Source organism: Cetorhinus maximus, chromosome 27, assembly GCF_964194155.1.
Source record: "Cetorhinus maximus chromosome 27, sCetMax3.hap1.1, whole genome shotgun sequence".
NCBI lineage: Eukaryota > Metazoa > Chordata > Chondrichthyes > Lamniformes > Cetorhinidae > Cetorhinus > Cetorhinus maximus.
In genome coordinates this window covers 7,750,309-7,767,215 of record NC_135905.1, presented here as the reverse complement: position 1 = coordinate 7,767,215, position 16,907 = coordinate 7,750,309, and the positions used below count along the sequence as shown (strand labels likewise).

Genomic DNA, 16,907 nt, shown 5'->3' with positions numbered 1-16,907 from the left:
AAATCTGCCCAAACTGTTCAGTTTGGTGAATGCTGTTACCAGTCAGCCTTACAGCAACACCATTCAATAATTAAAGGATGGAAAACTAAAGTAAACCCTACAGTGGGATTTTTTTGCCTCTGTCCATTGCCAGGATCGTCCGATCCCACTGAGAGTCAATGGATTTTTGGCCGGCCTGTTGCATCCCCTGCGGCGGGTCCCGTCACAGCGGGGCCAGAAAATCCCAGCCTACATCTTGGTGAGCTAAATTTGAATGCAAGAGGATAAAGGGCAATTGCCCCACCCAATTCCATCAGAGAGAGATGTCCATTCTGCTCTCTTCCTGGGCTGTATTGAAGCCAGAATTCAACAGTTACATCACATTGAACTATCCAGTTCCATTAGAAACAAGACCAGGATTCCTATGAAGACATCATAATCCTGCTTAAAAAGGAAAGAGGAGACAAACTAAGATGAGAACTTCATTCTGAAAAATTCATGACCTACATTAGAATGGGCCCCTCAAGATCAGATGTATAATGGGGGATTTACTCTTGCAGTTTTACAGAAGTTCTCCATTTCTGTTTTCAATAAAGTAGATTTATATATCTATTTTAAGTGGTTCACATCAAGTACATCAAAAATTTTAATCCTCAGATAGTTTAAACAGTGCACAACAGATATTACACTGTGCTTCTGTTAACTTGGAGACCTGTGTATGACAAGAGGAGAGAGATGGAGAAAGGGAAGATATTTATAAAATAATCACTTTATTAACCATCTATTTTTAAGCTTACATATTTCAGGATTTTAAAAAGTTATTTTTGGGAAAAATTGTAATTCCAGAATTTTAACATAAAAATATGCAGTAGGAGCAGACCTGTAATTTTCTCCCGCTAATATCATTCCTCTATTTTTTTTATTTATTCATAGGATGTGGGTGTCGCTGGCTAGGCCAGCATTTATTGCCTATCCCCAATTGCCCTTGTGAAGGTGGTGGTGAGCTGCCTTCTCGAATCACTGCAGTCCATGTGGTGTAGGTACATCCACAGTACTGTTAGGGAGGGAGTTCCAGGATTTTGACCCAGTGACACTGAAGGGATGGCAATATATTTCCAAGTCAGGATGGTGTGTGGCTTGGAGGGGAACTCCCAGGTGGCGGTGTTCCCAAGCATCTGCTGCCCTTGTCATTCTAGCTGGTAGTGGCCATGGGTTTGGAAGTGCTTTCTAAGGAGCCTTGGTAAGTTCCTGCACTGCATCTTGTAGATATGATACACACTGCTGCCACTGTTCATTAGTGGTGGAGGGAGTGAATGTTTCTGGATGTTTTATTATTCTTGTTAAATCCCCTCAATGCCTGCTCACCTGGGCACTCCACTCAATGACAATCTGCATCACATTCCATCACAGCAAGAATACTACATCTGCTACAATGTGGCTGATAATTGGGATGACTGCTGGAACTGTACTGGGTCTCTAACTGGTGATGACTTCCATACATGCATTGCTTAAATGTCAATGAAAATGGGAGAGCAGAAATCAAGTTGTGCCAGACAGCATGTCAGTTCTGATGGGGAGGCAACCCTGGGGTTGTAGGGGATGAGTGAATTTGAACAGGGCAACAGTAAGCCAGGTTTTAACATTTGCTCCCAAACCTTCACCAGTGCTACAGTATAACTGTACCAGAGTAGCATGGAGAAGCACCAACCTCCTGGATAAATATAGCAGGTGTGAACGCTCATCCACCTGCAAATCCATTTTGCTCAGGCGGCAACAGATGACTTAAACACAACACAATAACAACAGCTTAGCAGTCAAAACTGTTGTACTTCAGATGGCTTGAATGCCACAGTGATGCTAGTTGTCAGCCAATGTGGTTCCATACCACTTCCCAAAGGATACCTGCTACAACTCCTGGAAACTCTTACAAATAAATCTACTGGTTAAGATAATTTTCTTTTTAATTCAAGCAGTAAACATTTTTACAGACCTTAGGAGACGGAAATGTCCAGCTTAGTCCAGTCGACATGGTAAAGTAATTGGTCCCATTGAGCAAACGCAAATAGAGAACAGAGTAAAACTCCCTCTACACTGCCTCATCAAGCATCCCGTGTTGGGCATAGCATGGATTTGATCAAAGTCAAATCTCTCTTGGTACTGGCAAATCAAGCACTTGTAGATCAGGCACAGAGTAAAGCTCCCTCTTCTCTGTATCATCAAGCACTTCTGGGTCAGTTGCAGTAAAGGTCAGGTGCAGAGTAAAGCTCCCCCTACTCTGTCTCATATAACTTCATTGAAGTATCTCCTACTGCAATATTTTCCACAGTGAGACTGATAACTTAGTGCAAATCACAGGCCACTTCATCTTGTGGACCTTTACCCAGTGAGCAACGGGATAATACTGCATCAACTCACTTCATTTAGGACCAGATGAAAGAGAGGAGACTTTCATCTCACCAGTCTGGGCTGGATCTAACCTCAAGTTTCATTATAACGTGGTTACTAAGTGCACCACTCACATCTCCTCATTTCACCTAACAGAATGAAAGCTTTTCTATACTTACAGTATTCTGTTCCAGTCATCTGAGCAAGGACGCGGAAAGATTTGGACTGCAAATTGGCAGCCCGACGTGTCCACTCATCCAGCTCCTGCTGGTGAGTCTGATGGGGCTTAGTAGTGTTACGAATGACAGCCTGGTAGACTGGAGAGGCACTGTCGACTAGAGCATCTTTAACATGTAGGTTACTGCAATAACAGAGAGAGTTTCATTTTACAATGACACATCCTAACCCCTAACCTATCACGGTGACTCTCCATCACTGGCAACCTCAGCATCTGCCACAGGTCTGTGCTGGAATCTATTCAGGTGGAGCAAGACATTTCCAGCTCTTCTTTGAGAAACTCAATTTTAAGGGTCTATAGACTCCCTCTGGTCAATAACAAACCTTTTTAAATTTTTTTTTTAGCATGGATTGATTCAGTACCCTGGAAAGTTCTTCCACTGTCCCTTTCTCAACTACAGCTGACAAATTGTTGGGTAAGCCCTCCCAAGCACCGTTTTGGTGATACTCCAAATTAGGTCCCTGGGAGGACCGCAGTACTACCCTGTGATGGTTGCCTTCCAATTTAAAGCAGGCGACCTTTGTTGTCACTCCCTCTGGGATGCCCAGAGAGAAGCTGAATTTGCACCCACAATTCAGTGACAGTGTATGTTCCAACTCAAACACATTACCATTAACCCGCTTGCAAAAAATGTAATGTTTTAAAAGCACTAATGTGCAAAATTTGCTAAAAAGAATTAATGTTCTAGATTTTTGAAATTCACAAGCTTTGTATCAGCAAGCTTGAACTAACGTTTAAATTCCAGTCACGTCCAGATGTGTTAGAGTCGGGATGAACTAGTTACAGAAGGGTCAAGGATGGGATTAAATAAATCAGATGGGAGCCAAAGAAAAACACAGTTCTGATTTAAGGTGGATTTCACGCATACTCCCTCTCCATGATATTGCTTTCACAACAAAAAGCACTGGCTGGTGTGCCAATTAGTACAGACCAGGAGCCACAGGTCTATGCTGAGGTGCCTGCCACTTTTTAGAGCAGCAGTAGGGGTGCTCTTAAACAGGGAAAGAGGAAATCTTCAAGATTAAACAAGTAATCCTCCCTTCCCTCCCCAAAAATGTTGTATACCTAACATTATTAGATATACATCTGATTCCATGAGAGATATTCCAATTCTTCTCTCAAAAAGTATATATTCTTCACCTTCAAAAAATAGGAGACATTTGGTTTTCTTTTTCATTCTCTACTCTGCATATGTACACGTTTAAACTTCTACAATAGTGGTGGTTCCATTCAATCACTTCACATTTAATGACTATGGTGAACACCCTCGTTTCACATACCCGGTGCACAGAGTCAAGTCCCAGTGGCACCCAACTGTTAAATGGGCAATACATCTAGCAGGCAGTTGGCTGGTGCAGTGGAGCTACCGAAGTAAAGCAAAGTTAAAGGAAGGGAGGGAAAACAAAACTATTGTCTCTGAACAGTGCTTTCTGTGACTTAATGCAGAATAATACCTCTAATGGTGGTTGTGGAGGAGTGAGTTAGATATCTTACTCAACTGTCCAAGATGACAGAGGATTGGAAAGCAATGGGGAAGAAAAGAATGCAATGGGTGAAGGGAGATGAAAAGTTATGGAATGTGAGCTAACTTTACATGAAATTAATCTTGAATTCTTTTAATTAGGTACTCACCTCCATATCACTCTGGGTCACCTGTTGGTCTGTTCCAGATTGGGGCTCATCTGCTGATTGCAGGCAGCTCTAAAGACAAATGCTAGCAAAATGGCCGCATAGGTTACCCATGGATGCTCACAGATAACATGCCTCTTCGTCCTACTCCTTCCTGCAGGAGCCAGTGAGCAGGAACAAGAGCACGGTAAGCGACTAAGCAATCAGGGCCAGAGCCCAGAAACAGTACGCTTCAGACTAACCATTGCAGGCAAGTTTTTAATGCTTCTTATTTTCCGAAAGGGGTGGGATCCATCAGAAATAGGAGCGGGATTAGGCCATTTGACCCCGCAAGCCTGCTGAGCCATTCAATAAAATTATGACTGATCTTCCACCTCAATTTCCCTTTCCCACCCTATCCTTGATTCCCTCAGTGTGCAAGACGATAAGAAATGGAATGGGTGTAATCACGATGCTGCCTTCTGGTATGTTCATCCAGTGCATATACATTTTGTTCCTGAAGGAAAAAAAATCTACTGGCAGAGAAAATAAGTTTCCGTCCCTCAGGCTCTCAATTCAGGGACTAGGAGTTTGGATTCTAGCCTCAGCTCCTGTTTAGATTTGCTCCTTCCCCATAGTGGAGTTTAGTTCACTTATAATTTGGACCTTGATCATACATATGCAAGTGAATCAAACCTAGATATTTTGTACCTGGGAAGGCAAATTATTCTGTGTGATAAACATCCCAGGCACATGGAAGCCATCTAAATCGCATACAGAATTTATAGTAATGATACAACTTTTTCTAAATTACACCAAGCTTTGAAACTCAAAATGGACTGCAAAGCATTCCTGATTGGACTGAGAGGCAATAAAGAGCACCATGAAATATTACAAATAGCTGCCAGCCTTGGTTTTTTTTTAGGCCAAGGGACATTAATAACCCTTCCAAAAACCTGGGACTTTGAAGTAAAGCACCAAGATACTGAAAATTAAACCCAGTCTGAAATACTGAAAATTAAGCCCAGTCAGTATTTTACAGTTTCTAAGGGACTGAGAATCAGGACTGAAATACAAGATGCAGCTCCAAAATAGCAAATAGATTTGGACTCCATCAGGTGCTGGGACAATTATCAGTCAGTACAACCTTAATGTACATGCCCTCCTTAGCATCCAACAGTCAATAAATGGACAGAAAGGAAGAATTGCTGTCAATGATGCAGTTAAAGGAATGTCTATATCTCAGATAAATTATCAGTGGAGCATTACTGACTGTCTGTGTAATACGTGACCCAAACAAGGAGAGGCTACAAGTTTTAAATCTTCAGAGGCATCCCTCAAATATCTCTGTTTTGCTCTATAACTCACATCGAGTCTACCTTTAGAGGCTGAACCGCAGATAGATAACACTGCGCCTTACTGACCAAACCCTGAAGGATATATAAGACACACACTCAGGGTCAGTGACCATTACTCAGTACATCTAACCAGCATGCTTTGTATTCTGAAGATTCACTTCACTGTTACCTCCCATCTTTAACACTTTTACCTAAAGTCTTAGATTTCTGGCACAATCCTATTCAATAAAGAAGGCTATTGGCAATGCCCAGCTGTTACCATTTCATGCCTACAGAGGTATTCTCATCAGTTTGTTGGTATAAACTTCAGTCTGTGGCTTCCTCTAGAAGGCCAATGGCCCAGAGAGAAAACGCGCCTACCCCTTGTATGAAGGTTTATTATAAAACCATTCAGCCCAATTGTTTGACAACATCACTGTGAAGCCCTGTCACTATCCCCGTCAATGGGGAACATCACCATGAGAAAGTCAGTAGATACAGAGGAGTAGATCATATAGACAACTTAGCAATTGGTTTTACTTTAATCATTATACATATTTCACAGAAATAGTTTATTTCCATTCAACAAATGTCAGTAGAATTACTAAGCAATATTAGAATATCAGATTCTTTCCAAAATAGGTATGCAACAGACTAATTTGGAAAGGACATTCCTTTATGATTGGGTAGGACAGCCTGAACTCAAATGTTCTGTCTCCAACCATCTTACATCCCTCCACCGTAACCCATCCCCATCACTCCATTGCCCTTGTAGATGACATTACAGACTTCTGGTGATACTTTGCTGCATTTTAAACCATTGTGTCCCTTTCATCCAACCTTGTTGACTTTCTGACAACACAAGCTTTTATTTGCAAAGGTCAGACTACTTACTGTTTCTTGTGGGCTAAATGTACTGTGAGGTTTATTTCCCTCAGATAGAAACGTTTATGATTAAACAACCTCTGTCATGGTTCCAACAAAACAGACTCCAACCTTCTACTCAAGACATTCTTGAGTGCATTCCTGATTACAGTCCACTCCAAAACGTCAGAGCAATTATAATGTATACAAAAGTTAATTTTGGCACAGCGTGGTTCTAAACCACAACACCAAACACTGACCATGGTGGTTAGCTCAGGTTAGAAAATATCAAAATCAAATGAATTTCTGACTTAGATAATGAAAGAGTCGATAGTCCAGGGACAACCTACAGACTGGGTCAATGATTTTAATGTATGAGTATATATTATATATGAGAATATATTACACACTCAATTCAACATTCCATGCAGTGATATGGGAACTGTAAGGGCAGACATCAGCATTTTAGGTTTACACTGACTTTTTTACCAAATTAAATCAAGTGCAAAAATAATACTGGAAGAATAATTCATACACCATAATTTTTCTGGACAATATTTGAACTCATTCATGGTGTGTTGAAGGTATGTGTTGGAATATAGGACATTTTTAGAACAGGAAAAGAACATTTGGCCTAACAAAACCACCAAGTTGTCGTTAGGCTGGAATCCACCTTCCCACCAAATCTCTACACCCACATTGGACCTCTCTGGCCCTCATGTCCCCCTGGTAGCTTCTTCCATTAATTTATTATTACGTGTGAAACAGATTGGTCAGAATTCTATGTTTTCTTTTAAGATTTTAAATTTTGAAATCTTTATCATTGGCACCTGGATGCCATGATCAACTTTGTGGATATTCCTTCATATCTCTCTTCTCATAAAAGCATGTCCGGTTTCCCTAACATTTCTGTATAGTTTAAATTCCTGAGAACAAAGATTAACATTGTTGCCTAGCTTACACTGCACCCTCTCTTGGGATATAGCATTTTTCCTATGGTATGCAATAAGAATCCAGATATAATCCAACAATCCTATTCTTCTTTGGTTGATCTAAACCCATCTTCTCGTATTACTGGCTTCTTTATTCTACCATTGTACAAATGGAACCCAATACCTTCTTTGCCTGATTCACTGTAGCAGAAAACTGATCCTGTTTACAATAATAACCATAACTTTATTTTTCTAATTAACATGGCTCTTAACTGTTCCAACGAACCCATTTTCTAAGTTCGGATTGGTTATCTTATGTTTATCTACATTAAACTGTGCTGGCCAAGATTTAAATCTTTTTGGCTCTGATCTGATTGCAAAGTGAAAACAATGCCTATAAAAAGGACAATTCCGAAACAGTATCTAGATGAAGCAGTCTATAGCTGAAACAAATAACTGATAATTGTCCGCCTTTATTCCATTTTGGGGGCTCACAGAAATACATAATGAGAGCCAACTGCAGGCAGTGCCTTCACACTATCAGATAACCAACCAGAGGTTAGCTTTATGTTGCAGCAGAACAACAGGCACAGACTGACTGCTTGGCACACACCTGCCCTCCATGCCAACATCAAGCTGACATTAGTAAAGATGACAAAAGAACTTTGGGGTCCAGTCACATTTCAGCCAAACCCTGTGAATTTGGACTAGCCCACAAAAGCTGCTACCCTCTTCCAGTCCATCAAGTTAGCCACCACCTGACAGAATTGCCAGTTGGCCTAATCTAGTGGCCTATTTCAACACTTGATGAGCCCCCTCTCTCCAGGGCAAGTTTCTAAGTTAAGAAGCAAGTGAGCTAGTGCAACTGGCTGCTTAGACATAAAACCATGAATGGTGGGCAGCCATACCACACTATATCCCAAGAGACTATGATTCCTTGTTTCTATTCAATTATAACTACTTTGACAAGCATCAAACAACCAGAAGCACATATTCACTCCCCAAAAGGTATTGATGCTGCCACAGGTCTAATCATCAAACAGCCAATAAATAGCCACCCTCTGAGCTTATTTGATGTTGATGGGGATGAGGAAGATGAAGTGCTTTAACAAAATATTTCCAGATTTTGTTCTTCTAAAAGTAGAAAACCAAAAATGAAGATGTCACGACACAATTTCAATGTAAAATGGCAAGGAACCAAGAAAGGGAAACTCGCACCTCCCAGGTCTGTGATTGAAATGGTGTCTCTGGCCCCTGTGAGTTTAGTACAGATTTGGTTAGGAAACGATAGTCTGGTTATGAAAGATGGACCTACTTACGCAAATGGAGGTTCAGGGCCACTGAGGATCACATGATCAAACACACCAGGGCATTGATCATTGGTATCCGTGATTATTAGGAGGTAGATTGGTTTGATTGACAGGTAACAAAAAGTGACAATGACAATTGTGTGTTAGAAATGGGAATGGTGGAAGAGGTGAGTGAGTGGGGTGGGTGGGGAGTGGGGGGTCGGGGGTTGGAGAAAGAGAAGCAACACACAATTAGAACAAAATAGTGCTCCAGCAATCAAAATGAAAGAATCACAACACTAATCCCTGATCTACAGATTATTGTCAACAGTTCAAGAGGCTTCACTGGGCCATCCACAGGGGAAATCACACAATTTTGGGAAGAGCTTATACCACATAAACTGTTACCATAGTGACAACACTGTCACTGCATCATCAGACAAGGCCAGTTTCAGATATTGCCAGTGTGTGGAAACCTTTAAAAGAATGTTATACGATCAAGTATTTTTCCCACACTTCACAAAGTATGAGTCTAATATAAAATCTTTTAAATGATGAAACTTGTGCTCATTCAAATGATGGATCAGTTTTTGTACCCAACATTAGTTAATTTGAGCACTCCCAGGTCAATATACTTTGTTAGATGGAGGGTAAAGATCTCTCTGTCATGTCACAATTTCAAGCATTTCCTGCCACCCTTGCGATTCTTCCGTCTCGACCACGGGCCAATCATGTGGGCTCCAGGTGACATTGCAAATTTACTGCCCAATAATACTGAACTGTGGCTTGCTCTGGATCCTTGTGTCCCAGGAACTGAGTCAACATTGGGCAAACTCATTTCACTGAGGACCAGCAACAAGAGGATTCTTTAATTTCCTCTGTCCAAATTGGACCCAGATTCTAGCAGTGAATCCACTCCATCAGTCACACTAATAAATTCTTTAATTTGCATTCAATACTCCAACTTGTTTAACGAAGCCCTAGAGTGGCTGTCAATAGCCATAATTACAAACAGTATAAGGATCTCAGGCTGGGATGACAAGAGAGTCCTTTCAAGATAGATGCTGGAATGAGTTACAAATCTAAATAGGCAGGCCACTGGCCTTACCTGGCTTTCTCTCAAAAAGAGATTTCAGTCATTGATGGTTAGGTTTTGGAGAACACACTAGCTGTTTATGAAATACTGACTCTATGTTAACAACACGGAGGCCTTTCAAAACAAACTGAAGCCTGTGCCCAAACCTAAACACCACTTGCTGATTTTCAGTAAAATCTCATCTGACTGCCACCTGAGGAACCTCTTCAGCATGGGCATGAGATGAAAAAGGAAGCAGCTCCTGTTACAGTGTAAAACACCAGTTTCACACTGCAAATATAATCAGACATAGAGGGCTGAACCTTCTGAGGAGTGGCAGTCACTGTCAGATTGCCACTCTGCTCCTATTACTTTTTACACTAAAGTGGAACTCTGCATTTCTGGCCCGGACTTTTTCATCTCATGCCTATGCTGAAGAGGTTCCTCAGGTGGCAGTCAGAGGTTAAAATCACCACGTGCTTGCTTTCTTTGCAGCCTTGACCCTGGCAAAGAGGCCTTGTCCATCAATGGAATTTGAGGCCTACTTAAATCTTGGATGGGGCCTTAAAGGTTTAGACCATGAATGAGATTTTACTGAAAATCAGCAAGTGATGTTGTTTAGGTTTGGGGTGGGCACAGGATTCAGTTTGTTTTGAAAGGCTCCGTGTTGTTAACATACAGCCTGGGTCTCTTCAGAAATACGGAGTATACCTATTCTCGGAGTCCTTCTTCATAGTGCAGGATCATCAAGGAAAGCCAAGCCATGGGCCATATTTTGTTAAGTCTTCATTCAGGGCCATATTTTGTTAAGTCTTCATTCACTAACACGCTGAAAAGCTTTGGGACATTTAAATAGCTTTTCAGTCTGTTAATGAATGAGTATGAGTGAGGTAAGTGGGTAGGGTGACAGAGTGGTTTAGGCTTGGGCACAGGCTTCAGTTTGTTTTGAAAGGCTCCGTGTTGTTAACATACAGCCTGGGTCTCTTCAGAAATACGGAGTATACCTATTCTCGGAGTCCTTCCTTGTAGTGCAGGATTGTCAAAGAAAGCCAAGCCACGGAACAGGGTGGTGAGGTCAGGTCAGGGATGGAAAGTCGGAGGGTCAGGGGGAGAGTCGATGGGAGAGGGCTGTGGGTGGAGCTGGAGGGACATATTGTGGGGGGTGGGGGGGGTGGGAGTCAAGGGGGAGAGTCGATGGAGGGGTGGTGAAGTCAAGGAGAGTTGGTGGGGGCTGGGTGGGGGGTTGGGGTCAGTTGTTTAGTTACCCAGGAGTTAGACATGGTTTTTTCTTAACATCTCCTGGGTTAACTATCTTGGTAACTGATTCAAAACCCTTCAAAGTCTCCGACCCTAACTCAGAGTTGGAGACTTTTTTTGGAGAGTTCTATATGCAGGGGAATTGCCCATCGGAAGTTGAAACTTCCTGGGCAATTCCTACAGAGTCCTTCAGAGTCCAAAGAATACTTCCGAGGGGTCCCCCAATGCATCTTCCGGGGTAAGTCTGATCTCTGACCATTCAGAGACCAGAAGATGTGGGCCATATGGACCCACATACAGGTTGCACTTACAGGAAGCTCACGTCGGAACAATTTTTGTGTTTTAAAAGTTCACTGGGTTGTGTGAGCTGGAGGCTCACTTTCCCTATACTAATGGTGTCAAAAGAATTCCTGAGGAAATTCTGAAAATTAAGCTCTTTCATATCTGTGTTTGTGTCCCTGGAGTTGAAAAATAAAATCATACAAACTCAACCAGTAATTTCATGATCAGCTGTTGTCCTTTTGGTTTCAAGAGGATGCAAGGGAGATCTGGTGTTGAACCCCAGCTCTTGCCGCTCAGATGTGTCAATGTCTCAGGAACCTTTCCTTTGATATTTCCCTTTCTGCAGAGTGGCATCTGGGCTGAGATGGGCTGTTTACATTGGACAGATGTCACAGAAACAGGTCATATCGGCCCAACCATTCAATGCTGTTGAGCAGCAATGGTCAGAGTAGGGGGGAGGAAGCATGGAGGAAGGTGGGACAAACTGGAATTCATATGGCTGCTGCAATTCAGTGCTTCAATGGTGAAACCTTCTCAGGACAGACACCTTTCCAAGTGTCCAGCACTGTTTCAATATCTGTCTACAGCCTCTTGCAAACACTTCCATCTTAAATAACTCTCTGCTGAGTTTGAAAGGACAGGTTTCCAGAGGAAGGATTAACCTATCAGGCCAGAAGATTACTTTTTATTCAACATACTTTAATTAATCACTATCTTTTAACTAAAGGTTAACCATTTCTTTTTTTTCAAAATGGCTTTATAAACTTCAAAGATACACAATGGCTCCTCAAGGTGTTCGCATGCAAGCAAACAGATCTTAGGTTTTCTTGGCCTACCTTGAAAGATCACTGCCCCTGGCATGAGCCTGGCCAGCAATGGCATCCATGATGGCATCTTGGGAGTACATGCTGATGGGGGTGTTATACTGGGCATGGATGATGGTGGCCTTCCCACCAGGGCCTTTCACTTCGATGGGCTTGTGTGTGGACAACACGGAATCCTTCAGGACGTTGGGGTTGAAATGGTCCATATACTCACTATCGGTTGTGGGAGTGAGAAAGGAGAGGAGAGCATACTGTGAAAGGAAGAAAGCAAGGCAGGGAAAAGTATTGCTGGTGATGGAGAGAGGCGGTGATGGGTAAGCAGAAGTTACTTACTTTAAATTTATGTCCCTGTTTGCAAGTCCAAATAAAATCTCAGGAGGAAAAGACCACCTGCCAATCTTCCCTTTACCTCCCCTCTCCCCATCTCAATTCTCTCTCTTCCTTCACTCTGGGGATTCAATATTCAGAATATTGTATGTCATTTTGGGCCTCCACTTCAAATGGTCACTGGTGGGTTGGGGTAAGGGGTGACAGGGTGATTTTGGGACTCATCTTAAAATTGGTCAATCTGTCCCATGACTCACTGAGAGGGGGAAAGGAGCAAACATGCTGAAAGGCAGCTCTGTCCAATTTGTGGAGGTACAGGGAGACCCCCGAAAACTATCACGCTGAATCCATTAAAAATGAAACAAAAATAAACGCACAAGATAAAAAAGGTCAATGGTCTTTAGTGCCAAATCCTGGATACTCAAATACTCAAAATCCACACTTTTAAAATAGGTTAATGGTATTGTGACAGCAGAGTGGCCACAGATTTCACATAGTGTATTCCTGACTTCTATTGCCTCAAAGGAAGCAACTAGATGGGCTCACCAGGTTCCTGCTGAAGGAGGGGAGGGAGAATTCAGCATCCCATGTCTCCATTTGGAGGGATTCGCTGATGAAGGGTAGTTAACCCCGACAAACCCAATCAGTGGGAAATGAGGCTTCAATTAAGGAGAGCTTGGGATATGGGAAAGAGACAACTAAGTAACTGTGAAACTTCTGCTTAGCCATACCCAATGTATACATATCACCAAGAGGCCATGCAGGTCACGAGCTGGTTAGGAGTTGTTCGAAGGAGCCTCAGTTTTGCACTACATTCCATCAGCCTCTCCCCTCAAATAAAAAATCACACAAACCATTTAAATAGAACAGTTTATTGCATTTGCTTAGGTAACTTGACAGTACTTTCATGTGAGAAACCATCAAAAATTCAAAGAATATTGGAGAAAGCCTTCAGATGTAAAGATGAGGAACAGAATGTCAACTTGACCATTTCCTCTTCATTCTGCTGTCACTTAAATAAAATATTTCTGGTTTTCGCTTTATGAAAGGAACTTGTTTGCATCCCTGCCAGAGGCATTAAGATGCAGAGATAGTACACAATGCCTTCCAGACCCAGCATGCATTGTACAAACCTGTTCCAATACCCAGCATGCATTGCACAACCCGCACTCCTATCCAGCATGCATTGCTCAAACCTGCCCTCCAACCCAGCATGCATTGCAGAATCTAGCTCAAAGCCACCAATGGGCAAAGGGTGAGGGTTTGTTACTTCCACTCTTATTTTTGTGACACCCCCCCCCCCCAGCCCCCGTTCCCCTTGCCGCAAATCCCAGAATTGTCCCAACTACATTTAACTGCATTTAATGCTAGCAGTTTTGGAATGTTTTTATAAAAAAGTAATTATATGGGTATGTCACATGCACGGCTGCCAATTATTCTTTTCCCTCTCAACATCTTGGCAGTTATCTGTAGTTAAAACGTAGTGTATACCAGGAAAGGGATAGATCAGCTCAGGTCTTGACTATTGAACTCATGTCCAAAACAAAATGATGAGGAGTGCCTGCTCCTGGTTATCTGAAGTCTCAGTGAGAGGAGGATCAATGGTGACAATATGTCACCATGTTGCTGGCCTGGCCAGGGACTCCGTAGTTGGGAATGACTATTATTGCAAGGGATAATGCAGTCTAAAAGTAGAGAAGTCTTGCTATAACTGCACAGGGCATTGGTGAGACTGCATCTGGAGCACCAACTCAATGCAATCAGACAGGGTCAGTGTGGGTTTGTAAAAGGGAAATTGTGTTTTACTAATTAATTAGAGTTCTTTCAGGAAGTGACAAGCAACGTAGATCAAGGGGAACATGTAGATGTGGTGACTTGGATTTCCAAAAGGCATTTGACAAGCTGCCACATCAAAGATTACTACACAAAATAAGAGCTCATGGTTTAGCAGGTAACACATCAGCATGGATAGAGGATTGGTTAGCTAACAGGAAATGGACAGTAAACATAAATGGGTCATTTTCAGGTTGCAAGATGTACCAAGTGGAGTGCCACAGGGACCTGTGCTGGGGCCTCAAGTAATTATAATCCATATCAATGACTTGGATGAAGAGACCGAATGTATTGTTGCTAAATTTTTAAAGATTTGTCCACAGGGTGTGGGCGTTGCTGGCTAGGCCAGCTTTTATTGTCCATCCTTAATTGCTTTTGAGAAGGTGGTGGTGAGCTGTCTTCTTGAACTGCTGCCATCCATGTGGTATAGGTACACCCACAGTGCTTAGGAAAGGAGCTCCAGGATTTTGACCCAGCAACAGTTAAGGAACGGCGATATAGCTCCAAGTCAGAACAGTGCCTGGTTTTGAGGGGAACTTGCAGATGGTGGTGCTCCCATGCATCTGCTGCCCTTGTCCTTCTAGGTGGTAGAGTTTGTGGGTTTGGAAGGTGTTGTCGAAGGAGCCTTGGTGAGTTGCTGCGGTGCATCTTGTAGATGGTACACACTGCTGCCACTGTGCATCATGGTGGAGGAGTGAATGTTTAAGATGGTGGGAGGAGTGACAATCAAGTAGGCTGCTTTTTAAATTTGCTGATGACACAAAGATAGGTAGGACAGTAAGATGTGAAGAGGACATAAGAAGTCTGCAAAGGGATGTAGATGGGTTAAGTGAGTGTGCAAGAATTTGGCAGATGGAATATAATGTGGGAAAATTGGAACTCATCCGCTTTGGCAGGAAGAATAGAAAAACAGTATATTTAAATGGAGAGAGATTGCAAAACTCATTGGTACGGAGGCATCTGGGTGCCCTCGTACATGAATCTCAAAAATGCAGGTAAAGCAGGTGATTAGGAAGGCAAATAGAATATTATCATTTATTGTAAGGAGAATGGAATATAAAAGTAGGGAAGTTTTGCTACAGTTGTACAGGACATTGGTGAGACCACATCTAGAGTACTGTGTACAGTTTTGGTCTCCTTATTTAAGAAAGGACATTAGAAGCAGTTCAGAGAAGGTTCACTTGACTGATTCCTGGGATGAGGGGGGGTTATCTTATGAGGAAATGTTGGACAAGTTGGGCCCGTATCATTGGAGTTTAGAAGATCGAGAGGTGATCTTATCAAAGCATAAGATCCTGAGGGAACTTGACAGGGTGGATGCTGAGAGGATGTTCGCCCTTGTGGGAAAGACTAGAACTAGGGGACACAGTTTAAAAATAAGGGGTCTCCCATTTAAGACGGAGATGAGGAAATTTTTTTCTCCCAGAGAGTCGTGAGTCTGTGGAACTCTCTTCCTCAGAGACCAGTGGAGGTAGGGTCATTGAATATTTTTATGGCGGAGTTAGATTCATGACTAACAAGGGAATCAAAGGGTATAGGAGTAGACAGGAAAGTGGATTTGAGACCACAATCAGATCAGCCATGATCTTAACAAATGACGGAGCAGGTTCAAGGGGCCGAATGGTCTACTCCTATTCCTAATTCAAATGTTTGCATGTTTGTATGCCAGTCGCCTCATACATAGGAAGAATGTAATATAAAATAGTATGACCCAGGGAGGTCGCATTACACTGTTAAACAAATTGGGTCACACAGCTCAATGAATTCTGTTTATTTTTAAGAAGGTGGAGAACTTCTCCAAACAAGGAAAGTTCTGTCTTGTGATAACCTCAGTCACTCCTAGGTCAGGTATAGCATGGTTTGCAGGTCCCCCTACACCATTCCAGCTCTGACCTGGGAACAATTCCCCCTGAACCAAGCAATGTCCCCATTCCCCAGCCAGCAATACAAGTCAGAAAAGCTTTTTCAGCCAGGGTTCGATTTGAACTTAAATTCCCTATTTGATTTGATGCTTCACATCTACTGACAGCTTGCCTTTGCCTCTCGGGGGTTCCCTTCAGATTGTAAAATGGAGGCGGAATATAAAAAGAGTGATTATTTCAGACTCTGATGCTGTGGCACAGTCATGAGAGATACGAGCATAGGTCAGAGATTGGGGCTGGAGGCTTATTCTCCAGCCCATCTTCACTAATGGAAAAGCTTTGCACCAGCACTTAAAACCTCTCACCAGCACCCAGTTATCAAATCCAAATACTGACCCATCAACAGGCAACACTCTATTTCATTACTCAACGAAGTCTATGAGCTCATTGACGGTCTGGGCTTCTCTCCACCTTCTCATGCAAGAAGCCATTTTCAGCTGTGAAACTAGACAGAATTAGCAAGCTATTCAACTGGGGGGAGGTACTGCAGCTGCATCAATCAGATTCTCATTGTCTTCCACACGTGGACGCACTTTGAGCAAGAAGACCAGTCTCTGAAATCTCAACATGATGCTGATTGGTAATCCTGATCAATACCCTATTCTGCAAGGGTTGTCTGAAAGAAGACAGATAGAGCCAAGGCTCTGATTAGGGGGCAGGGTAGACAAAGCATATGCCTAGCCATGGCAGGTAACTTCCTGTTTGAGAGGGTTAGCCCTTGTGAAGCTGAGTGGGTCCTCCCAAGCCTAAAGAAA

The 16,907-nt window shown here is 42.5% G+C and overlaps 1 protein-coding gene across 10 annotated transcripts in view; it reads right to left on the bottom strand.

Annotated features, from left to right (window-relative positions):
* LOC144668522 (LIM domain-binding protein 3-like) overlaps positions 1-16,907 on the bottom strand; it is a 173,055-nt gene that overhangs the window by 72,848 nt on the left and 83,300 nt on the right. For 6 of the 10 annotated variants that reach the window (XM_078530628.1, XM_078530631.1, XM_078530629.1 and 3 more), the window contains exon 6: positions 2,544-2,725. In XM_078530628.1, the coding sequence (XP_078386754.1) occupies positions 2,544-2,725 (182 nt within the window). Of the gene's footprint in view, positions 1-2,543; positions 2,726-8,662; positions 8,684-12,082; positions 12,284-16,907 lie in introns of all 10 variants that reach the window. The other 4 variants (XM_078530632.1, XM_078530637.1, XM_078530633.1 and 1 more) reach the window with 2 other exon arrangements.